Here is a 25,503-nt window from a genome sequence, read left to right as displayed (position 1 = left end):
CCCATTAAGGCTGCTGATGATACTTAAAAAAAAAAAAAAAAAAAATGCAACTGAGAAATATTTGGAGCTTATAATAGGTTGTTTCTGCTACATGTACCTAAATGTTAGCTCTTCAAAAGGAGATTCTAGATTCTCACTTCCTTTTATAGCCCCTTCCTGAGGAGACATGTGTTGTTGACAGACCTGATTTTTGTTAATCATTTAGTGGCTGCCCGTTGGGGCTGGCGACATGACTTCCTGCCGTTTCCTACTCTATATCCAGGTCATAATTTCTGTAGTTATTTTTGTAATAAGGGTAGAATTATGAAAAAAAAACCTATTTAAACTCAAAAATGCTGATTCAGTATGGAAGACAGCTTATGTGTTGTGCTACTGCTCAGATTAAACACACAGAACATACATGAATAGAGGACAAGAGCGTTTTTCTTTAGTTTCATACATACAAAGAGACTGGTTTGGCTACGGAACAAATAAAAGCACTGGTTGTTAATAGCAACACACAGAGTACAGTGATTTGCTTAGGTCATTTGTGTGCTCTGTGGCTGCTATGTTGGGATGGCACGGACACACACCGCAATGAAGCACGAGTGACTTAAATCCACCTATGACGTCATGTCGGAGGGAGAAAACAATCAACACTTTGTGACAACAAAACAATACACAGTGTTAGTCCAAGCAGAGCACACAACAGACACTTCCTTAGTGAACACTTGAAAAAATGAAAAGATAAAAAAATAAAATACAAAGGGGGTTAAAACAAGATTCACTTCCAGTGAGAAATGTGACGTAGAGCAGCATCAGCTAGGTCAAGACAGCAAAAAGGTTAAAGGACTGATGGAACAAGCATAACATTCCCAGAAAATCAAAGACAACTGGCAGTGTAGAGAAAACTGCATCTGACATGGGTGTAAATGAGCATTTAGGTAAATGAGAACATGAATGGAAAAAAAGGCCATATGCAGCAAGAAGATCCAGCATAAAAAAAAAAAAACCTTGAACTTCATAAATCTGAAAGGAGATAAATGAGATTTATTATCCCTAAAAGCTCTTAGCAGCAGTCAGCGTTGTTAAGGATTTAAAAATACAAGAGGATTCAGAATGATGAAGTAGCATCAGAGCCACATGCTTATTATTTAAAGAAAGATGCATGAGTGTTGCATGCTGATTGTTCATGCTAGCCACCTTGATCATCCGTTGTCCCCTTATCAGGCTTTGCAGGGGTCTGTGCTCTGCCCAGACTTACTCGCGTAAGGGAGGAACTTCTCTTCTTCACAGAACGGCCTGGGAACATGAGAGTGGAGTTATAGCCAAGCAGGCACTGGGGGAGTCAACAAGGAAACCCTTAAGAAAGTCTACAAGTCATGTGCACTTTGTTTTGCTTTATGTGAGTCACCGGGTTAAGGCTGACAGCAGCTGATGCCCCAGTTTAAGAGATGAAGCCTTGATACAAAGACGAGCTTCAACTTTTCCATCTGATCACACTAGCTCATTCTCCCTAAATCAGAGCTGACTATTGTAATACTACTTTTAGCCTCTTTAAGTGTTTCAACAAAATAACAAGCAATAAGCAAATCTTCAGTGTGCGTGTCATGCATAAGACACAGCTGAGTATTTAATAAATAATGCATTATTTCGACAAATTGTGTATTTAACACAATATTGGTTATTAAAGTATCATGCGAGATGAAGAGGGGATCTTTTGCACCTGTCTGTTCCACCTGAAGCTTTTTGTCGTCTTCCTTACTGGCCTGATCAGCATTGGCATTGCTAGGTAACCGGTTACAAGATGAACTCCTTGGCTTAACACCTGAGGGACAATGATGAAATAACCCAAAGGTGAAATAACGAGACTAGCTTGTAACTGGTACACAACATTTTGGAATTAATTCATATATTGTATTCAGAGTGGTGGCATAATTTATTATGAAACAAGCTGAGAAGTAAAGAGAAACCAGTTATGCTGAAAAGGAAAATAAAAATGACACCGTCAGCCTGAAGAGGCTGTGAAGAGATGTGATTCACCCATCTGCATTGATTGTTTCCTGTAGAAATCAAATACCCGTTTCATGATTTTTTTTTGTACACTTCTACTATATTCTATGTGAATCAAAACAGGATTGAGTATATTGTAACAGAAGAGTGACAGCTCTCTATAATACAAGAGAATATTCATGAACATCATCGTTTGGTGCTCAGCAGCCCTTAAAACTATTTACTGATTAATGAATCCGAAGAGATGCAGTGAATGTATGCAGAAGAACTGGGCAGTATCTGGAATCAGGAATGAGAAACAGATTAAAGCAGTTTTACCAATCCCTCTCTGCATCAGTGAGTCTGTTAAACCCTGGATATGAAAAAGGAGAGGGGTCAGAGTTCATTCAGTTTGTTCCATTTCAGAAATGGTACAATACCTGAAAAAGCTCATTCATAAATATTCTCACACACACACACAAAAACAAAACACTTTTGTTGGTTAAGTTGCAGCACTGGGTAGGATGGAAGCAGGGAGGAAGGAGGGGAGGGAGGGAGGCGAGGAGACTTACGTTTGTCAGGTGATTTGAGGAGGGTGGCAGATGAGGAGGATAGGCGTTTGCTCATGCCAGCCTCAGGCGGCTGTTTCAGGTTTGTGGTGGATGTGGAGCGCTTGTCCACTAAGAGGGAGGAGGAAAGACAGACAAGGGAGGCGGGATTTAAACCGGAGGCAAAAGGGAGGGAATTTAGGTTTACAAAAGGGAGTAAAATGATCTGCTGTATTTCAATACCTCCAACAGGCAAAGGGCTATAAGTTAATACACCTGAAATAAAAGGACACAAACTATATTTGTCTTTGGGGATGAATTTTCCTATTAACTTAATTGATCATGCTATCGTGCTACTAACAAAATGGGCATTCAGCAACACACCGAATCGACAACAGTACATGCCATAAGCATAAATATCAAAACACAGCCACTGTGATTTGAGAATCAGGCATTGCTGTTAGTTAGTAAACAAAAAATGTTTATGTTGAATCCCTCCAAGAGCAGAGCATAAACATATTGTCTGTGCCAGATACAATAGTGCTTTCTTGGAATACCATTCAAAGAGAAATTATTGCAAAGTCACCCATGTGATCTTGAAATGCACAACAATAGGAATGAGCAATTACAGCCAGAATTCAGGAATAAAATGGCTTTTACATTTAAAATCCTTAAATATTAAAAACGATTTGCATTCATGTCCTTACTTCAGGCTAGAGCTGGGCGATAGAACGATAACGATATGTATCGCGATATAACTTTTACTCGATAGAGAAATTAAGCTATCGCGATAGACCTCGCCGCTCTTGTCCTCTTAAAAAAAAAAAAAAAAAAAAAGGTCAGCCAATCCAAATTCAGTAGCGCAGAGCCGAACCAATCACAGCCGCAGCGTCACGTCGCGTGACTTGTTACATACAGCACAAGTGCCAAGCCGCACGTGTGTTTGTTTGGGAAGTAGGCAGCGGGTAATGGAGGAAATGAGTGTGCCGACTAGAAAAATCAACCGAGCGTGACCGAAGAGAAAACAGATGATGGTTCCAATGCCGGAGAGATTGTCGAACGGAAGAGCCATAGAAGTTCCGTAGTGTGAAGGTATTTCGGCTATTTCAAGTCTGACAAAAAACAGAGTAGCGTGCACTGTAAATTGTGCCGAAAGCAAGTCTGGAAATACAATAAACTGGTGCATGCGTCACACTGTGCGCCACGTTATTGTTTCAGTGAAATGAATTTCTACAATACTGTTACTGTTAATTCTACTCTCTGCAGTGTTTACTGTCCCTCCACACATACGACTCTGTTCTGCTTCTATGCCCCAGCTTTGTTTACTTTTTCCCACCGAGGCTTCTAGACTTCTGATTGGCCAACATTTCTGCACGGTTAGGAATCTAGCGCCACCTGCTGCTTTGGCATGTTCATAGCAGCGTTTTCCTTCATTTCTGCCTTTATGTGTGGACGAGATTATTTTTTAAAACGAAAACGGAAAATCTCCGTTTTCAAAAATACCCGTGTACGTGTGGACGTAGCCTCAGTCTCTGACTGGAAGCGCTAATTCGTCATTCGGCTTTTGTCAGACTAAAGTAACTGTTAAAACTGTTTGAAAAGCTCAGCTATACAACAAGGAGAGATTGAGAATTTCCTTTTAGTTCTCAGTTTATTTGATATTGACAAAGGTTAGTCAGTTTTGTCTGTTCTTCTGTAAAACAAACTAAGATTTATTTTTAGAATTAATACTTTGTTTCTAAGTGGAATTGACAATTTAGTCTGTTTCGTTTGTTCTATTTTGAAACTTAAACGCTTTAGCGGCTGCCTTTTGTGTAGTTTGCAATATTTGCCTTTATTTATCTGAAAAAGTCTCATGTTCCTTAAGTACATCTACCCTGTTGAACTTATTATGGGAAATAAATATTTAAATAAAAACAAGCTGCTGATTATTTCACATTTTACTTGTGAGCAACGGCACATTTAAATCTTACAAATATAGTTATTTGGCTTATATCGTGATAGATATCGTTATCGCCTGAAATGAAAAAAAACATATCGTGATATGAAAAAATCTCATATCGCCCAGCTCTACTTCAGGCCTGTGGGTTTTTTTTAAAAATATAGATATTCTAGTTCTTGTGATTATAAGCTGTGTCCTTAAGGCAGCTTCAGAGCATTAAGGATAGGTTGACTGCCTTTGCAAAAAATGTATTGGGTATATAAAAATTTGTTGATTAGTTACAATGTCAAAAACAACAATGGAAAAAGTGACCAGTAACCAAACCTATAGCTCAAAGGCTCTAAAGAAAAAAATATTAGTAAAATAACAAACAAAAAACTGCATGAGGTTGGTGGAAACAAAGGTGTTGGGAGGAAGCATTGCCAGTGCATTTGGAGAGCCAGTGACTACCCATGCTGTGAAGCTACACCAGTGAATTAAATATTAACAAACAAAACCTTGATGACTCCTTGGTGGCTTTTCTGGTGAGGGAGAGGAGATAACTATAGTTACTGGAGATGAGGCACTGGCATCAGAATCTCCTGTGGGAAAAGACAGCTCTCAGGAAAGAGCGATAAAACATATGACATCATGACATATCCTTCAAATAAGTGAAAGAGATGAAGGTTAGAAATGGCTGATAGTCATCATCCTTCACTTGACACCCACTGTTCAGATTATCATCTGAACACCAGACTATCATCACATACACCGGACTGGTTTGATTTTCTGGCGGACACGGTAAAATGAGGGCTGAGAGGCTGTCTGAGAGGGCTTTGATCAGACAACAAGCAAGAATGCTGTGATGTGGGTAAACTAACTGCCTACGACTCAACTGGTTTTATCTGTTGTTTGCATTAGCTGCTGGAAAAAAAATAAATAAATAAAACTGCAATGAACAGCTTTCAGATTTAGGCCAAATTTCATCCCAGCTGTGGTGTAGCACACAATACACTGTGAACTATCAAGGACGAACTAAAGTACCTGTTCGTCCATCTGAGTCTGTGGACAGTCCTCCCCAAGACCATCTTTTCTGCCTCTGCTCGACTTGCTGACTACGCTCCAACGTCCGCCTCATCACTGCCTCATAGTGCTCCTGAGGAGGGAAAAAATGCAAGTCATTTGCAGCTGACTAACATTTGAGCCTAAAACAAAACAAACAGAAGATGATCTGTAGCTTTCATAACTGTATTACAATTCATGGGCAACTGCGCGGTGATGGTCCTTTAAAAATATGAAGAAAAACAGTGTAAGCTGTGTTCTTATGTAAATTAGATTCTTTTAGTCACAAATGTCAGCTGAGCAGCAGTGAGCGCTGCTGAGTAGATCACATTACTCTGCTTCCACCCGTGTTGAAGCTACCTTTTCTTCTTCCTGTTTCTGCTTCCTCTTCTGCTCCACAGCCAATCTTTTCTGCTCCTCCTTCCTTCGCTGTTCCTCAACCTTTTTCTGACGCTCTTCCATCTGACGCTCCACTTGCAGCTTGGCCTTGCGCTCCCGCTCCATGATCTGAGATTCTCGTAAAGCTGGCAATATGAGCATGCAGTACAAAGAAATCACTCGTCAGTATGTTGTTGTTTTTTTGTTTGTTTGTTTTTTGTAGCTTGCCTCCACCAGTGTGTGAATGCGAGTGAATGAATAGTGGCATTGTAAAGCGCTTTGGGTGCCTTGAAAAGCGCTATATAAATCCAATCCATTATTATTATTATTATTTGTACTGAATTAACATATTAGTAAGACCAAACTAAGTAAATGAAAGATTTCTATTGGTGGGTTGCAGCTAACAGCTATATCCAATTGTTAGGTATTTTTGTTTAAAATGAATAAAACCATTGCTCATTTAATAAACTCAATATCAGATTATTTGAGTATTTACTATAGTTCTTTGGCTAAAATATCTTAATCCCAAAACTGGGGTTATCCTCTTACCCTGTTGTCTCTCTGCCTCCTCACGTCTCTCTTTTGCCACCCGCAGTCTGTCGTCTGTTCTAAGTGTGGCACCGTCAAGTACTGCAGGCACACGTGCATATGTGGTTTATAGGTAAAGCATGTGCATGAATACTTACACATATAACTTGATGGTGGATTACAATGCAGCATAGCGTAACAAAGGCTTTGTATCAGGCAGGCAGATGTGTGCATGTGACTCATTAATGAGCTTTGTCAACTGTTACGGTAATAAGGTGATGACTAAGATTTACCTGCATTAAGCCACACAGAGGATGGCAGAAAAGCATTGGGAGTTGCATCTAATGTTTCAGATTATGGACGACAATAACCTCACGAGAGGGTAATATCTGTAATGACCAGTTTGATTCTGTGTCAAGATGTAGTGTCATTTACCTGGCCTGCACCCCTGAGGTTTAGCTGGTGTGTTATTTGTAGGTCCTGGGCTGTTTCCCGCCAAGCTGCGCCTTTCCTCGGCTTGTGCCTGTGCAGCTGCAGCTGAATGAGAGAACAAACAAGTCCTTTTACACAGCTTGTTCAAGGCAGGAATAATGTGCCACTATTTTGCCTATTCTGCATAAAGTGTATGCAAGGCAGAAAGAGGTAGCAATGCAACACTGTTGCGCTTTTAAAGCCAACAGTAGACACAGTAACAGCACCAATCTGATGTCTGCATAAAAGGTAGACTCACAATGTCGTGCTATACTTCCACCATCTCTGATTCCACATTGAGAATTGTGGGAGAATTATGCTGGTGTGGTGAGATTTGGACCGAATAAGTGCATCGTTCACTACCATTTTAAAGATGGCCTTTTACAAAAGGGAGTGGCCACTTTTAATCTGTCAATTCCAGTTTGGATCATGGATATAAAAACTCCAGATTCAGAAATTCAAATGATTTGATTTGTATCAATTAGGGCTGCCACGATTAGTCGACTAGTCACGATTACATCGACTATCAAAATCGTCGACGACTAATTTAATAGTTGACGCGTTGTTTGAAGCTTTGTAAGATCATAAAAGACGCAGGAATAAGTAGCAGGATTTAACAGTGTAATAACGGACTGAAACAGAAGATGGCAGCACTGCATGTACAAGGATGCCAGCTGCTGTTAAACCCCAAAGAAGAAGAAGCTCTGTCCCAGAATTCATAGCGCAGCCCAGCTCAGTTTCCAACAATGGCGGCAGCTGGTTAGTTTTAATATTACTCTTATTATTCTTTCTGGGTCACAAAATAAACTTTTAACATATTTTCAGGCGAGAATGTAGCTGTGTAAACCTCAAATATCTGCTCAGTTTATCAAGACACCACATACTTTCAAAAGCGCGCCGACGTTTTCGGAGATGTCTGTTACCCACTAGCTCAATAGCTAGCTGGGGGCAAAGTCACTAGAGCCGTGAGAACACCGGACTCCCGGCAAATCGTTTTCAAACCCACCGCCGTCTTTCGCTACTCAGGTTAAATATATATAAGTCACTTAGATAACTTCAAAATGTCATTATTTGGCTTTTTTTAGTATTTTATTTGTTCCTGAGTAAATCGGTTTGGCTGAGATTAAAGTTATAGTTTTTGCACAGCTGAATAAACGTCAAGAAGACAACTGGTTATCAGAAGTGTGAGATGCTCGAGAATATACTCCGGTGTCCTGTTATATTTTAGATAGCAAGGAGTTTATTAAACTTCACCGAAACAATCTGCAAATTTCATTAAAATGTAATAAACTATCATCTTGTCTTTATGTTTAGTTAGCACATACCTTAAACACTTAAAGCTGTAAGCTAATGATAGTTATATAAGAGCAGATGCTGCCGGTGCAATAAGCTGTACGTTTTACTCCAATGGATGATGATCTGATTAGTCGACTAATCGCAAAAATAATCGGTGACTAGTCGACTATCAAAATAATCGTTTGTGGCAGCCCAGTATCAATTAAAAGACAGTGTGATGAGGGACCAAAAGACTAATGTTATACAAATTGTATTTGTTTCCACGACACACACAAAGAAAACAAACAAACAAACAAACAAAAACCCACACTTGTATTCCTAATCACTTATCCAGCAACAGGAAACTCTGGACATGTCAGCAGTACCTTGCAGGGAATACGGCTTCCACTGGTAAACATCCAAATGTTTGTTAAATACCAGTTACGTTTTGGCTAAGATTTGGCACTTATCTCTCAAAAGATGTTCAAATAACAGAACAGTTTTTGGTTGCTTTGTCTTAGTCTGTTCGGAGGTCTATTTTAGATAGCAAAGGGTCCTTGGCCAAGACATTGATCTAAAAGTTGAGCTTGATGGCATGCAAGCACCTTACAAGGGGGCAATACTAAGGCCCAAAGCACAGCAAGTACAGTCTGTTTAAACCATTAGTTCAAACCAAAACAATTTGAATAAGTTGTTTTTTGTTCTGTTTTGTTTGCTTTCCATATGAATGGTAAATCTGGAGAGATCTAATAGATCTGAAACTATACAACAATCCAGTTATTCAACCATGTTTGTGGTCAGCTGTGTAGTTATTCATACAGTGCTTTCTGTGACAAGCTTCAATGATAAAGTAGAATAAAGCCCTTGTTAGCTTCCTGGTATACAGCATGTGCGCCCACAGGTGTACAAAATTTCATAAGTATAAAAATATCCAGAAAACATAAAACCAACTGATGACTAATTTCCACATGTACCCAAAAACACAATCATTGCTTTAACAGTTGATGTGCGTGCAGTCTGTCCTATAAAAAGTCTAACTCCAAGAGAAGATCAGCTCTCCCATCAAACTATCGCAGGGTCAATAGTCCTTTCTTCAGCCAAAACTATTCATAAAAAATAAAAAAAAAGTATGGTTAAAGGACAGAAAGTCAGGAAGGAAGCACATGAAGGACATGATCAAGCTTTATGAGCTGTGGTATCAGTTACCAGTTTCTTCCCTTCTTGTTGGCATTATATAAATGCTGACAAAGAGCAAAATGATAGTCCTGTGACTGTGAAAGCATCTCACCGTCTCCATTGCAACTAAGCAATCCTATTGTTAATCTTAAAAATATATATTTTCTATTATGAAAACAACTTTTCATATGCTTTTTAAAAAAGATCCAGAAAAGACTCTCTCTCCAGGTTTTAACACAAGCAATTTATCTCATATGACTAATGTCATAATAAAGTTAAAATGCTGGAGATATTAGGAAAGCTCTGGAGATTTCTTGTTGCAAAGGAGCTCCTTAAGTACTAACAAACTGGGACCTTATAAAAATGATTGTCCAAGTGGTGCAATAGGATAAATAGAGCCAATAATTGTTTAAGGAAGCAACACTGTTGTCGCACAAAGGTATTCTAAGTGACTGAAGAAAAAATGTTCTTGATCTTGTTAGACTGCTCATGCGAAAAGCATAGTACTTTTTCTTTGAATTAAAAAAACAAAAAACAAAAAAACAATGATACCATCAAGCAAATCCAGTATTTATTTTCCCATGTTAACATGAATCATGTGTCCTTATTCTAAATCTATTTTCATTTAGTTGGTGGATAAAGCAAGATGCTGGTCTTTACCGTCTTCTATGTATTACAAATAGTAATTTAAAAGCACAATTTTTCAATTATTAACTGCCGGCTGCTACCCAGATGAATGCATGGGTTAAGGAACCCATTGTCAAGTTTAATGCTACTCAGATTGCTTCACACTCAAAACCTCCATGACTGAATCACTGGGATGTTTGTAAACAGCTGTTACAAGATGCACTGCCCGTCCTACACAGAGCTTTGCAAACCTACGTCTACATGCTGTAGCTATCATGTGGCGTACTGTCAAAATACTTGGAACAACCGGTAATGTGGGCTACTCTCAGTTGTCTTTGTGCTGTTGTTGGCCCTGTTGTTTAACCCTATGCTGCTGAGAAGACAGAAGTCATAAGATACAATGAACTATTCGGTACTGATACTGAAGTAAAACTGGTTGTTAAAAAAGAATGAAAACTGTCCCCTGCATGCATTATCTGTGCTTTCCATGTGTTCTTTTTTATCTTTGATGTGTTTTTGCTTTTCTTCCTCTTTGTGATCAACTCAGCTATTATTCTCTTTCCAGTTTTAGACAACTTTTGAACCAATCAGTATTTGAGCTATGCAAAGCATCATCATGACAGGCCACGCACCAGCACCTCAAACAGTCTATGCTCACTGAATTCTCACAACCCTCATAATCCCACATTATTTGCCACCAGAGTAACATATACTATAGACAGCTTTAAAAGAAGCAGCCCCAGAGAGATTGAATTTAAGAAAACAAAGCTTTTCACCAGGTTGCTATGAGCAAACCACTCACCCACCATAGACACTGAATGGTTTTCCGAGTGTAGCATGTTCTCCTTGTATAGAAATCAACTCTACAAGTATTACCTTACTCTGTAAGGCAGAGAAGACAATGGACCCTTCTTACACAATGCAACAGTGCCAAATTTAGCAGTAAGAACTGTTGACTTACTAGAAATTGTTTACCCCAGTGAAGCAAAGGAAATTAGACCTGTCAGGTTAACTATTCATGCACCAATTATCCAAACGGCAACCTCAATGCTCTCCAGTCAGAGACGTTTATGAAGGGTCGAAGTGTACAGCTGGATGTTTACAAGTCACTTCACTTTTGTACTCAGACTCTCCTCTTCATTCCATTTGGAGAAATCAATAAATGACGAAAGATTTGACTGCACTTTAAACAGTTTTGCTGTCACACAACACGTAGCAGATTACTCGTAAATAGACAGAGGATTCATAAATTACTTATCAGTCACTATTTTTTTGTCATTAGGCAACAAATACTTGGCAATCATACAATTCCACAAGGAATACAGTAATAGAAAATCTTTATTAAAGTTATAGGAGTTTACATTATATGTTTGGTTACTAGTGTCTAAAATATGGATGACTGGACACTGATGAAACCTCTATAACTCTACAATCAACATATTTTTCCCTATTAGAGTGAAAAATCAGAAAAAAACAATGGGGTACACCGTCACAAGATAAGATAGATATTAAGTTACAGACAGCAAGGACAGGTGAAGTGCTTCTCATTCATGCTTATGCCTGTATCAAGGATCGTACTGACTCAGAAATTAGATGAGTCATAGCTACAACAAAGAGAAACAAACCAAGCCTGAAGACTCACTCAGGACTCAGTGTCAAATCATATCAAATTTGTAATTTGCAATTTAAAGTGTTTTTATTAACAGTTAATGAAATGGTGGTGATATAACAAACTGCAGCAGAATAAGGATACGTTTATAAAGCGGGTGATGAAATGCTATATTTATATAAAACAATGTAAACAATTTAGCTGCTAATCCAAGCATGAAGTTTGACCTTGGTCATTCTGTAGTAGGTTTCATACTTCAAGATTGTAATTTCAGGAAACTGTACTGTCTGCAAAGAGGGAAGTATGACAGAAAGTGCAAACTGAGGAGGCAGCAGCTGTTAAGCTTAAAAAAAAAAAAAAAAAAAAAGAAGTCTACTAGTGTGCAGCATAATCACCTGTAAAATAAATTTTTACTGGGTTTTTGGCTTCCACAGTCACAGTAGTAGTGACTGTAGTTTTAAGGAATAAGCAAAATATATATAAATACATCCAAGCAAGAGATGCATCTTGGAATAAAATGAGACAAATCTCTGCTATCAGACACATTCATGTGTTGATTAAAGTGCTTTCATGAGATTGCGAGAAGAGACACTGTTTTCCCAACAGACCTCAAGAGAGCCAGGTGTGCTCATAGAAATGAAAAGAGCCAATCAGAGGCACTCACTCATCCCTCCATCACTATGGAGATTTGCACACATTAACATACATCATCCCTGCTACACCACGATTCAGCAAAACCTTAAAGACATGAGACGGAGCATGTTTTTTTTCCTCGCTCAGAATGTGAGGCAGTAAAAGCAGTCGCCCCGTGACGAGTCTGCATTGGGTTACAGAAATATTTGCATGATATTTCTGAACCCATCTAAATGGATGGCACATAAATCCTACATAACCAAGTAAGCTACTGGACTCATCTTTAGCATTCATTGTCAAAGTATAACTATCATCATTATTATTATCATCATCATTCTTATTATTGTAATACATGAGTATTGATGGCAATCAACAAACATGTAAACAACTTGATTAAAATATTTTTGGAGTCCTTCTTGTAAGTTTAAACTTTTCTAACAGTCACCGGGGAAGCATTTTAAACATATCGAATCTTGTGAGCCAGGGTTTACAAGCTCATTTAGTCATAGATTCACTTACTTTAATGCAAAGTATGTATGTGTGTGTGTATATATATATATATATATATATATATATATATTTTTTTTTTTTTTTTATACACAATCCTCCTTACACTATCTGAAATGCTTTGTTGTAACTCTTTGAACTTTCAAATCTCTTTGCAATTTGAGAGTTCAAATGTTGATAATGTATCAGTGTTTTCTGGGATGACCATTATCAGGCCAAAACCAGAAGAATGCTGATGAGCTGTCTCAAACGGCACATGCAAGAGATAAAAGCTGTGGATGACTGCTTGTTCAAACTCTGTTTGATAGATTATATATTTTCAGAGTGATGTTTTCCTCAATTGTTTGGAGAGGAATTGATAACTGCAGATGTTCTGAGCAAGAATCACCGGTAGCTGAAAATGTGGGACAAAAAAACAAAACAAAACAAAAAAAACAACCAACAAGCAAAAAAACTGCAGATAATATTCAATCTCCAAAAACAGCAATCATAAAGTCTAAAGTTGTGAATTTTAGCTGGTAATTAATCTAACGCTTAACACTTAGGGGGTGGGGGGATAGAGCCTATCCCAGCTGTCAGAAGCAGGATATGCCCTGGATAGATCACCAATCTGTTGCCGGGTTAACACAGACAACCACTCACACTCACACCAGTTAACCGATCCCTATGCATGTCTTTAGGCTGTGGGAGAACATGCAAACTCCACACAGAAAGACAACATGCTGGCTTCAAACCTTGCTGTAACATAACACTACCAGCCACCACTCCACTGCACTGCCTACTCTGTAACATATTACAAACATTTAATATAAATCTGCACTTCTGTTGTGATGCTGAATCTCTAGCATTAGAAAGAGCAGATATACTTGTCGACTGAATATGATTTGCCTTCTTCTGATGGATTATTGTGGCATCAGTAAAGACCACCAGGGGGGCTGATAATGACCCAGCTCTGCAGCCCAAACAAAACATGAAACAGGAAACAGGCCAGTCAGCCTTGTATCATAACAGTCAGAGGCAAATGCTAGTTCTCTTAACAACAAGAATACTCATAAGACGTTTTTACAACTTCCATCACATATTAGTATAGTGGACACACAAGAGTCAGATCAGTGGATCAGGGTTTTCTTTCCATGGTTCCTTTCAACTGCACTCTTTATTGTGCCCTGCAGCATGGTGCAACTAAATAGCTTGCTGCACAGGAAGTGCCTACGTTGCTAAATATAAGGGTGGATTAACATTTGATATTGACTACATGGCCTTGTAATTCCAATTGATCACTATCAGATGCAAATATGCAGGCAAACATGAACCTGAACCACTGATTACTTTATTTTTTTCAATTAATTTTATTTTTTCACAAATTCAGAAAATTATCATATTTGACTGAAAGGTTACCAATAGGGCTGAACGATTATGGAAAATAATCTAATTGCGATTTTTTGCCCCAATATTGCGATTGCGATGCGATATGCGATTATTTTTTAAGGTCTTTGTCTTCTGTATTATTAAACAAAGACAAGCAATACATCATATAGTATGGCCAATACTATATTACATTAATTTTAAACTGTTCTTTCCTGGAAGACAGACCTCTGTTATGATGACATGAGGTGATGCATGAATTGATGACTGACATTTTTATTTAACTTCTTCAATCACAACAGTATATTTGAACATACACAATAGTTTATTTTTAGCTTACAAACATCTGAGCATAAAGTGCTGACAAGGAACCCTGGTGTAAACATTAAAATGAAAGTCAGTACAATGTGCAGATTGCAGAAATATACATAAAAAAAATCAGTGGCTTTACCACACTCAGTTTTTCGACATCTGTGAACTACTAGACAGTCATTCAATTAAAAAATAATATTAAATAAATAAAACTAATAAATAAAAAATACACACATCTTACTGATCTCTGCAGTCAGTAACATTACACATAAAGTGCAAACATAATAGCAATTGTATAAACACACACACAAACACGCCTTTAAAGTTTAAAGGCGTGAAATTGGACGGTCTAGTTCTGATTAGCGTCACCGCTGTCTCGGTGGAGTTTAATAAACTCGGCCGTCTGCTTCTTGCTATCTAAAATATAACCAGACACTGGTGTAAATTCTCGACTGTCTCATACTTCTGTTTAATAAGTTTTCTGTTTGACGTTTAGTCAGCTGTGTGAAAACCAAGGAGGAACCCACCCGGGGGATTAATAAAGTTTTATTTTATCTAATCTAATAACTTTAATCTCAGCCAAACCGATTTACTCACGAACAAACAAAACACTGAAAAAAGCCCAACAATAACATTTTTAGGTTGTCTAAGTGACTTATATATTACGTTTAACCCGAGCAGCGAAACTCCGCGGTGATCTGAAAATGATGTGCCGGGAGTTGTGCCGTTCTCGGCCGCATCAGTAATCCTCGAGCTCCCGGCTAGCTGTCGAGCTGGTGGGTAGCAGACGCCTCTGAAAACGTCGAAGCACTTTTGCAAATATGGGATATCTTGATAAACCGAGCAGATATTTGATGTTTACACAACTACTTTCTCGCCTGAAAATATGTTAAAAGTTTATTTTGTGACCCAGAAAGATTAGTATGAGTAATTTTAAAACTTAGTAGCGGCCGCCATTGCTGGAAACTGGAGTTTGGCTGGGCCGCGCTATGAATTCTGGGATATGGTAGTAATTTGGACAGCCTTATAATCGCAGTATAATCGCAGCCTTTGCAGTTAGAAAATTGCACTTGATCATGTCGCGATATTATCGCAAATGCGATATATCGTTCAGCCCTAGTTACCAACACAATGAGCCAACCAACACAAAATTTCAGGATGGATGACACAGCTGATAGATGCCTAAGAAACACGCACGCACAAACACACTAAATCTTCTATGGGATTACCAAGACCTACTCATGTAAAGGTAAGCCCAGGCTATTTGTAGTACCAGCAGGATGATGATGACAACTTTCCAAGAGAGTCTCCTGCTCTAAGTGGACCATTTTGTCTTGCACAGAAAAAATAAACATCAACAAATGTAATCATTCTCACATCCACTATTTTTAATAATTATATACTGCTCATATCCTATAGTGTTGTGTTATTTTTCAGTCCTATAGGGTTAAGCTAAAAAAAAAAAAAAAAAAAAAAAAAAAAAAAAAAAGCAGAAAATATAAATATATACATTCTCTAGATTTCTAATTAAACCCCAAGAAGTACAGCCAAGTCGACCACACTTTAAACTATACAGTTTAGAAGACTTATTGAACCAAAACATTCTTGGTGCCAAGAGTGTGGAACTAATCTTCATGACTATTTGAGGAGTGACTATCCACATCCGCACCATTGATGTGCAGACATTGAAAGCAAAGAGCATGTGTTAGCTTTTTGAAGTCTATACATTTTGTTATTTTTCCTCCTTTGATAAGCAAAAATATGTTTATTATTAGATAAATTAATCCATGACTTTTTGTAATTTTTCTGTGGTGGAAGAGCCAAAATCCCTGAATATCTGACATTTACTTGTTGTGTAACATCTCTTGAACCCATTATTCATGCGTTTGGTCTTTGTTGCTGTGTGTAGGTCGAGAACCATGTTGAAATAAGCTCTGACATGTTGCCCAAAGACACAAAAACTTTCCATTCAAAGACTTTCAAGAGGGGACAATTTGGAAATTTGTCCGTAAGCTATCCCAGCTCACCAAAGCTGGTAGAGAATCTGTCTTTGTGGAGATGGAAATATTAGTGTTAGATAACATAAAATGAAGTACCAACGATATATAAACATACAAACTAACGCCTCATGAACTAAACTACCCTGGGGTTAGTCTAAGGTTAGTTATAGTCTACACAAATTAGCATGTTTTGCTATTCAAATCATTTGGTACGTGCATACATGAGTGTGGAAAATGTAACACATCCTCTCAATCATTTTAAGAGGTAAAAATCAAAAGATGGGGCACTTCTGCTACACAACCAGAGTTAAGTGTACAAATCCAAGAAGCTACACATCAAAATTGAGGGTGGTAAAAAAAAAAAAAAAAAAAAAAAAAAAAAAAAAAAAAAAAAAAAAAAATTGAGGGTGGTTCATTTCCTCCTTTGGTTAAATCTAACCCAGTTCAGAAATACTTCTCATGCTTTTAATTCTGCTGCAGCATGTGTTAAGCCAGGATCCGGACAACCTTGCAGTGTTACTTGCAGCAGTGTGATCTCGCTTCATAATAGCAGGGTACTTTTCTCCTTTCTCACATTCTTGTGGAAATGACCATGTACATGAGCTAGATTCCTAGCATTATTTTATTATTGTCAGTCCTCCACTTTGACTGAAAGCTGAAGGACTTTTGCTGAAGACATGTTTTAACTCCTCATAAAGCCTAGGACACAAACGCATACCTCTAAACTTGGTAGAAATATTCATTAAAAGAAAAAAAACAACCAAAAAAACCCACCACAGAACTGAGGGCCAGACTGAAAACACTGAATGGAAAAATGAAAGAAAACAGGAAGAAGAACGGCACTAGAATGTGATCCATTTGTTGCCAGGAGTAAAACATGCCTACACCCAATCTGGGTATGTAGAAAATCCATTTTTACGCTAAAACAGTTTGGTTTTTTTTAAACAGGAAAAAAAAAAAGGCTTGACTGCTCAGCCAGCCATAACAAACCATGCACTGATACAGGCAGATACAAACACAGTAAACATCCACGTCCAAATCTGGATGGCCCCACTGATAGACTTCAGCTTGTACATAGTGCAATCTCCAAAAGGCCAATGTGCATTTTGCTTAACAGAACAGTGGGCGACACATGGCTGCTGGTCCAACCAAAACTATAGTATCAGTGCATCTAAGCATTTAAGGAAAAACAGCTACACAGTCCTGAGAGAGCTCAGGGCTCAGCGTTTGACAGTGCAGCTTTATCTGAAATTCAGGTCAGACATTGTTATAGTTGCCCTCCCTGGAGCGCTAAGGGGGTTATGCCATATGTCAGCAAATAAGCATGAATGTGGGAGAGGGAAGAGATCACTTAACATAAGATAAGATGAGTTTCAAGCAGGAAGCTACAAAACTGCTGATACACTATGAACCGCCTGATCCACGGGTGGAGAAAATAAATTGCCTGCTGGTTTCTGTACTGGGCATCAAATCAGCTCGCCGCTATTAGAAAATGCATGACCCGATCAGAAAAAGCTTCCTGACAAAGATCAACAGAAGACCACGTTTGACAGGATTCTCGGAGCGAAGAGCAACGACATCCAAACCAGTACTATTTTTACCAGTTACACAGAAGCTAGCTTAGTTTACAAAGAATTTAGAGGACGCCTATCTACTCCGATAAACTCACATAAAACCACTTTCCTGTACAACGTTATTAATTTGCGTGAAAGGTGACAATGCAGAAGTAGTGGCATATCAACCGGGTCTCAGGCTGCAAGACGTATAGTTGCAGCTTTAGCTGAACGTTAACTGCACGCATTTAACTTACAGCGAGTTAGAACAGTCCATTTGCTTCCCTTAAAAGTTATCAGCACAACCATCAGCTAACAAAATCAACCAAACGTGTAACTTTTAATGTGGGAAGAAGTTGCAGATATTTTCCGCGTCCATACTCGGCTCATAACCGGGCAGCGAGCTAACGTTACTAGCTAGAAAAGCTGACCGCTCAAACAACCCGGTCAGAGGCGGCAGTTGACTGCAAATGTTAGAAAGTGAGTGCAACACCTTAAGACACAAGCGGTTCACAAATAGACACAACTGCCAACATATTTCTTACCCATTTGGGCTCTCAAGCCCTTGAGAGTCGAAGCACCCTCCGCCATTTCTATGAAGTTTTCCTTCTGTCTGTTTTTTTTTTTTCTAAAGCAAAGGCGCGTAACCCAGCGCAGCCGGTAGGACTCGGACACCACGGGGACGTGGACATCAAAGATAGGGCGAACAAATCAGGATATCTCACTTTGAACAGAGTCGTAACAAAAAGTGACTTCCGATGTAGTCAGCGATATGCAAGTATCTTTACCACTCTACGTTATTCTACCTACAAGATAATGAATCTAGTCCTGTTGTCCACTTTGAATATCGTTATGGACCCTATAATATATTTGTTTTAACTCCAACTGCCCTCTTGGCCAAAAAAACCAAACTTTTTTTTTAATGTCAATGAAACATTTTAGTGTCAGTGAGACGTTTTACCTGGATAAATGAAGGATATATAAAACTCACTTTGGCAAAAAAACTGATTACAGGTTCTACCCTGAGACAGGATTGTTGCTTGTGGTTCAGAATAACTTGATATAATTCATGACAGATAGTTTGGACATATCTTTCATAGATTATAGGCCAACACCTCATTTACAACCGTTTAAATACATACTCTAATGAATAATATCAAGTCAGTTTGAGTCAGAAACAACATTTCTGTTGCAAGATAAAAGCTGAAGTATACAGGTAAAAAGTCGCATTGAAGATAAAAAGGTATTTTTTAAGACAAATCCAGAGGACATCAGAGACTGCAACACATATAACATCACAGTTCTATCCACATCATTGAAATGGGGCAAACTGTTTACCAAACAAAGATATTAGACGTATAAAGATAATTAAAAAAACAGAGAGAGAAACATCGGAAATCACTTGTTGGCACAACAGAACCAACAAAAGAAGAAGGGACACGATATTAAAAATGCTCTGGTAAGGACAACCAATGAGATTGGACGGTAACTTTATAACGTTGATGGTTTTAGAGTTTATTTTAAAAAATAATATTTAGTGCCTCATCTTTTCACCAGACGATCGTGGTGTGGAGGCGGGGGCTGTGGGGCGCCAATACTTATAGATTACGTTTCCAATTACAGATGCGAGGACGTCACCTAGCGTTCGTATGGGTACTTGCTGTATGCTGATAAATGTAAAGTTTATCCACAAGAGCTGGTGAGAATTCCAAGGTATTCAGGTATTAGGTTTTAGAGGCAATAACTAAAATAGCGACCAATTGAATGAAAGAGAAAAAGTCCCCGTTAAGCATAGTTTGTTAATGATGTAGAATATTTTATCCAGATTTTGGAGTTTCTTGTTGTTTTCAGATTAGAAAAAAAAGACTTCAAACTTGACTGAAGTTGTGTTTACCATTTGCTTTTGAGATGGATTTGGAGAGTAGTGATGGAAAAGATTGAATACTCACCCAAACTAATGCTCCGAAGACTCTGAAGATCTAGAGATCTGGGAAGCTGGTAAGTTGGCAAACTTCTCCCAGTGAGCGAATAACACAATTTCTCAGGGCTCTCAGTTCTTTCACTTACCGTGAACACTGCATCCTCTGTCCTGGTCTGTCTCACATGCTTTAGCCAGAGGGCTGCTCATCATTTTACATGGTAAACAGGAAATAACACTGCACGTAGGGTGCCTTTGCAGTGACCTGGATATCTAACACTCAACTGAGAAATAAATACTTTTCTCACTGCGTTGTTACAGTACATGATCTATTAAATATATATATTCGACTGAAGACGAGAACCTCAGAAAAGTCGGTAATCTGGTATGATTTTATTCCCATTAATACATCAATGCATCATTTCACTCAAAAAATGTTCCTTTAATTAAATGTCATGCTTTTATGTCTCAATGGTAGGTGTTAGATTGACTGAATGATCTGGTGAGAGTCCTGCAAAAAAGAGCAGAAAGTCTCTACAACACTTGCCACCCTCTGGATCTTTAAGACATTATTGTTTTACCACAGCTCTGTGTATCCTCTTGACAACTTCAGAATTAGGCAAGAGTGCAGCAGCCTGGGCCAACTGGGGCAGCAATGTGTAGGTGGAGGTCCGCAGGTACTGAAAAAGTTCCTGGAAGCCTTGGATATGAGGGATGATCTGCGGTGGAACACCCAAAGACTGTGCCAATCTCCTTAGAGCTTTGATGTTGTCAGCAGAGTCAAGCAGGATAGACAAGTCCTGAACTGAGTCGTAGTCGAGCATCTCAATCCTCTGTCCTGCACAACATCAGCACAGTACAAGTAAAATCAGTGGCGTACCATACTGAACTCATCCTGATAGAAAACTTTAAAAACTTTTTAAAAAGGACCCTTTTTCAAATACATATATACATCCCCCTCTTGACCCTGCAGCAGTCTTTAGCCTTCAAGCTCAGGTCCTGAGACCTGGGAGCTTGAGTGTCCTGTGCAGTATCTTTGCTGTTCCTAGGACTGTGTTCTTCTGGACAGAGGTCTCAGTTGTTGTTCCCTGGATGTGCTAAAGCCACTTGCCTTGCTTGGGAGTCACTGCAACAAGTGCTCCGATTACCACTGGGGCCATTGTTGCCATCACCCTCCACATCTTCTCTGGATTGTCTCAGGGGTATCTTTACACAGCCTTCATCTGGAGTCTTGCCTGGTGTGATAGACCCTAGCCTTTTTGGATGTTTTGCTGAGAGCTTGTTCCTGTGCTGCCATGATTAGTGTCTCTATGCTGTCTTTCAGTCCAGCTTTGTCCAGTTACTGATACGATTTCTGGATGTCAGCCACTTCCTCTATCTGCCGGTGGTACGTACAGTGCAGGGCCCTGTCTTTCCACTATGGTTCTTCTCCTTTCTCTTCTGATTTCTCAGGTTTCTGCTGCCTGAGGTATTCACTAAGTATCCTGTTCGTTGTGGCCATCTTCCTGATGGACTCATGGATGTTTGTTGTCTGATCCTGGACAGTGGTTCTGACACTCACCAGTCCTCAGCAGCCTTCCTTTTGCTTAGAGACAATCCAGTACATAACAGCAGGGTGCAAGATGCTAACAGGCATGGCATTCATGGAACGCCATAACCAAGTGGCTGGCATAGTATACAGAAACATCTGTGCCGAGTATGGCCTTTAAGTCCCGAGGTCAAAATGGGACACACACCCTTGGGTGGTCACGAATGTCCAAGCTAAGATCCTGTGGGACTTCCAGATATAGATGGAGAAACTGGTGATGGCTAACTGTCCAGACACAGTAATGGTGGACAAACAGAGGAAGATGTCCACAGTAATAGATGTAGCTATACTGAATGATAGCAATATCAGGAAGAAGGAACACGAGAGGTTTAAAAAACCCTAAGAGCTGAGAGAAGAATTCAAGAAGATGTGGGGGGTGAAGTGGTAATCGGAGCACTCAGTGCAGTAACTGCTCCAGCAGATCCCAGGAACAACAGGGAATTAAAAAATAAACAAATAAAATAAAATATATAAAATATATATATGCAGCTGTAATGGCTGGTTTGGGACGTACATACCTTCAGCGATCTCCCATATGTCCTGCAATTGTCGTTCCATCTGATAGTGACATAATAAAAGCGACAGAGTAGAAAAGTAGTAATGTGATAGTCACCCAATTTATACATGTGTGAAATACATTGACATATAACTCTGTTTTATTACTGAAATGTTTTGAATGAATAAAAAAGGAGCATCAATCTTTGTTGTCATTATCAAGTAAGAAAAAAAATAAAGTGTTAGCCAGATGTTTGTGTTTTTCTGTTTTACATCATTATAAATTCAATCATTTGGATTGTGAGATTCTGAGTCAATATACTGAATTCAATCAAACTTTAATCTCAAAGTGATTAACTGACAGTGTCAGTCTTGATTACTGTATGTGTCATTATACTGTGTTTCTCTTGCATATATCATGCAGTGGTATTATACATACACAAAGCTGTGATTCTCTGTTAATGGGTCCTGATCTGCTCATTAACCTGCTATCATTACTATTTGGAATATTTTATTTTAAAGGCATTTTTTTTTTTTAATCTTCTGGGAAATTGTTTGCAGTATCTTAGGCTTTGGTTCCAGAAAAGAAAAAAAGTCATTTCTGGTAAGTAATTTTCTGTGTCTTGTTCTTTATTTCTTGGAAGAAGAAAGAAGTCCCCGTGGCATAAATCTCAGTAAATCAGGAAACAAAACCAAAGTTTTCTTCATGGTTAGATAACACTTTGACTATCAAAAAACTAAACTAAACTAAACTAAACTAAACTAAAAAAAATGATTTTGTACATGAAATATACATAAAATATATAGTATATAACTTCCTACATTTCAAGTTCCTATAGTTTGGCATTGCTAAAGGTGGACTCTAGGTGTGATAGTGATGTAGCTATAGGTATAAACTGTACCTCCTGTGTGATGAGGCTTTGTTGTTCCTGTGTAATACTGTCTGTATTCTGACTGGAAGGCTTGATGTTGGTGGTGACATTAATCACAATAGAAGTAGGATGCACCCAATTCTCATGGCTCACGGAGTACAGACCTCTAGGTTTATAATAAACAATGACAACAATGATTATATCTGGACTGATACAGATAAATGAAAGGCATGGATGTTATAATATTCACAAAGCACCTTGTTGGATTTTCAGCTGAAACTATCTGTGAGGGCGCCTCTTCTGGCTGTGCTGCTCTGTCTGTATGGGTGAACAAAGGTGTGTGCTGAAGGTCGGCAGCAGATAATATTCCTTCAGGCTTGGAAGCATATACAGGAACTTGCTCTAAAAATTGCAACAAGTGCATATGATCCCATGTTAGTTGAGTAAACAAGAGATAGGTGGGAGAAGTAGCAGAAACCCGAAACATGATCTGGCTTACTGAATTTTTCAGCAGTCAGGTGTAAACCCCAAAGAAGCAAAGCAAGAAGGAAAATCAAGGAAGCTGTTGCTGAAACAATCAGGACCACTGAAAACGTTTCTTCTTTGACTCCTTAGGGGGAAAAAAGGCAGTCAGGTAAAAGTGACTACAAGACTAATAAAAAAGTTATTCATGATATGAAGTAACTCACTCTTCTCTTCTGGGTCTCTGAAATGTTCTTTAGGTGAGTTGGTGGTGCTCTCTGTAAAAGAACCACAGATAACCTTTCCTTAACCATATCTCTGAACAATCACCACTCAACAAAACTGTTAACATATACTGCTATGCTGTCTGTTTCGGGACCTTACCTGCTTTAAAACCTTTCGATGTCAATAGCAAACACTCTGTATGGATTGTGTCATGACTATAACAAGGTAAGCACAGCAGCTCCACTTCCCCAGTCATGCTCCTGAGTTCATAATACCTGCACAAACAACCCAATGATATGCTTAACACAATATCTAATTTGACTTATGTTTATTTTGATACTGTGCGAATAATTCACCCCGGGAGGCAGTGTCCACACAGGCTGTCACTGGTAGGTGAGCATGCCGTCTCCTCAAGGCGGTTCAGCAGGCTGCACTGGGTGCATGTTCTGCAGGGAGTCACACCTGTTTCTGTACTGAACTTTCTTTCTTCACATGGAATACAGACGCCTTCCCCACCATCTCCAAAACCACAGTCCTGAAAATCACATGTGTTATAGACCTGGAGTGAAGTAGCACATCTAGAAAACAAGCAGTAGCTTAAACAGGAGTGTGTGTGCTACCTCTGAGAGCTCTTCTCCAGGCACACATGCAGGGCATGCAACACAAGTGCCGTTAGGGTGTAAGAACTCTGTCTGATCACAGATGGGCTCAGACTGCATGAGCCCACAGCAAACCTGAAGAAACACACATTTAAAATTGTGAGTAGTGAAAGAGCTTAGAGGCTTTACAAAAGTAACGGCATACTGTTAAAATACAGAAGGAAAATGTGAAGAAGTTAATATGTACTGTAAGCATTTTGCACTTGTTTTTCTATAAAACCTAGCACTTTCAGGACTAAATGACTCCACAGGTCCAGATGTCCCAATAAGCAAAAGAAATGGTCTTGAGAAACAAGTCTCCTTGTTTCTGGAGGACTTTTGGCAATAAGTGCTTTTCACTCATTTTGAGTCCAGCCCTTGTAGGATTTTGAGATTTTTTATAGGTTCATGGCTCCTTTTGGTTTTGATCATTGTTTCTCTTGAAACAATACAACAAAAGTCGTATTGTTTATATTTTTGTTGTTGCCAGTGAGTATCTTCTGTATCTGTTTGTATTTTGTCACATCCTATATCCAAGGTTTGGGTTGGGTCTCTTAAGCAGTATTTAGTCAATTCCCTTTTGTGTTTCCTCTCCTAGTCTAATCTGTTTTGTCCCTCAGTGTCTCATGTGTCAAGTATTAGTATTTTTGCACCAACCAGATGATTGCCAAAGAGCTGTTAATCAAAAACTTTGCAAATTTGAGGGACAGGACAAATGGAGGGCAAAAACAAAGAAGAAATGACAGGCCTTAAGAAAAACTACCTATAGAAACAATGTGGGATAATCTTGACAGAGAATGGAATAAAGATCAAGTACAATAAAAAGAGCTTCAAGCAGCCTGGAGAAGTATTCTTAAAGTCTACTAAAAGGGAATTACAAGAAAGCTTGAGAGTTCAGACTGTGCTGAAGAATAAAGCCAGTCATACAAAATATTGACTTTTAACCTCATTAGAATTCTATAAATTTGTTTCTTATCACAGAATATAGAAGGAGGATTAAAGTGTTAAAGTTGAGAAACCTCTTAAAGGAAAAATATCAGACTTACCAAGAGCAGAACAGCATAGAAACAAGCCTCAACCAGGCAAATGTCCATGATCTTCTCTGTTAAGCACCTTCCTGATACACAAAAATCTCAGCCATAAGAAGTATATGGTTTTCTGACTGTTAGAATCTAAAGTGCATAACTTACAATATAAGGACAATGTCACATGGTGATTTAAAAAACAGTCAACAATTATAAGATATAAAAACTTACTTCAAGTGATCAGTAAGGTTCAGGCTATATATCTCTGGTAGAATAATCACTTATTTAAAGATGGTATAAGCAAGGCTGTGGTCTGTCTCTCAGTAAGTTTCCCCTCAGCTCAG

At 38.7% G+C, this 25,503-nt stretch overlaps 2 protein-coding genes across 9 annotated transcripts in view; both read right to left on the bottom strand.

The window, feature by feature from the left end:
• The window catches only part of map7d3 (MAP7 domain containing 3), a 29,969-nt gene extending 11,351 nt beyond the window's left edge, over positions 1-18,618 (bottom strand). For 3 of the 8 annotated variants that reach the window (XM_080901365.1, XM_080901367.1, XM_080901368.1), the window contains exons 1-9: positions 18,482-18,618; positions 6,844-6,945; positions 6,430-6,510; positions 5,863-6,026; positions 5,485-5,596; positions 4,959-5,042; positions 2,544-2,651; positions 1,706-1,807; positions 1,183-1,281 (exon numbers count right to left, since the gene is read on the bottom strand). In XM_080901365.1, coding sequence (XP_080757491.1) covers positions 1,183-1,281; positions 1,706-1,807; positions 2,544-2,651; positions 4,959-5,042; positions 5,485-5,596; positions 5,863-6,026; positions 6,430-6,510; positions 6,844-6,945; positions 18,482-18,527 — 898 coding nt within the window. In that variant the 5' untranslated portion in view covers positions 18,528-18,618. The remainder of the gene's footprint in view (positions 1-1,182; positions 1,282-1,705; positions 1,808-2,543; positions 2,652-4,958; positions 5,043-5,484; positions 5,597-5,862; positions 6,027-6,429; positions 6,511-6,843; positions 6,946-18,481) is intronic. The other 5 variants (XM_080901369.1, XM_080901371.1, XM_080901370.1 and 2 more) reach the window with 3 other exon arrangements.
• Positions 18,619-20,423: 1,805 nt separating this feature from the next.
• On the bottom strand, positions 20,424-25,228 carry LOC308408562 (tumor necrosis factor receptor superfamily member 19-like; the record flags this gene model as incomplete). The annotated part of the gene is made up of 10 exons (XM_080900892.1): positions 20,424-20,692; positions 21,961-22,000; positions 22,840-22,975; positions 23,067-23,211; positions 23,309-23,419; positions 23,499-23,549; positions 23,656-23,771; positions 23,853-24,031; positions 24,117-24,230; positions 25,181-25,228. 10 exons carry the CDS (start codon positions 25,226-25,228, stop codon positions 20,424-20,426), a joined length of 1,209 nt encoding a protein of 402 aa, XP_080757018.1.
• Positions 25,229-25,503: the final 275 nt, after the last annotated feature.

This window comes from Rhamphochromis sp. 'chilingali' (genome assembly GCF_963969265.1).
Source record: "Rhamphochromis sp. 'chilingali' genome assembly, chromosome: 13".
NCBI classification, from domain to species: domain Eukaryota; kingdom Metazoa; phylum Chordata; class Actinopteri; order Cichliformes; family Cichlidae; genus Rhamphochromis; species Rhamphochromis sp. 'chilingali'.
This window is presented reverse-complemented; position numbering and strand designations above follow the sequence as displayed.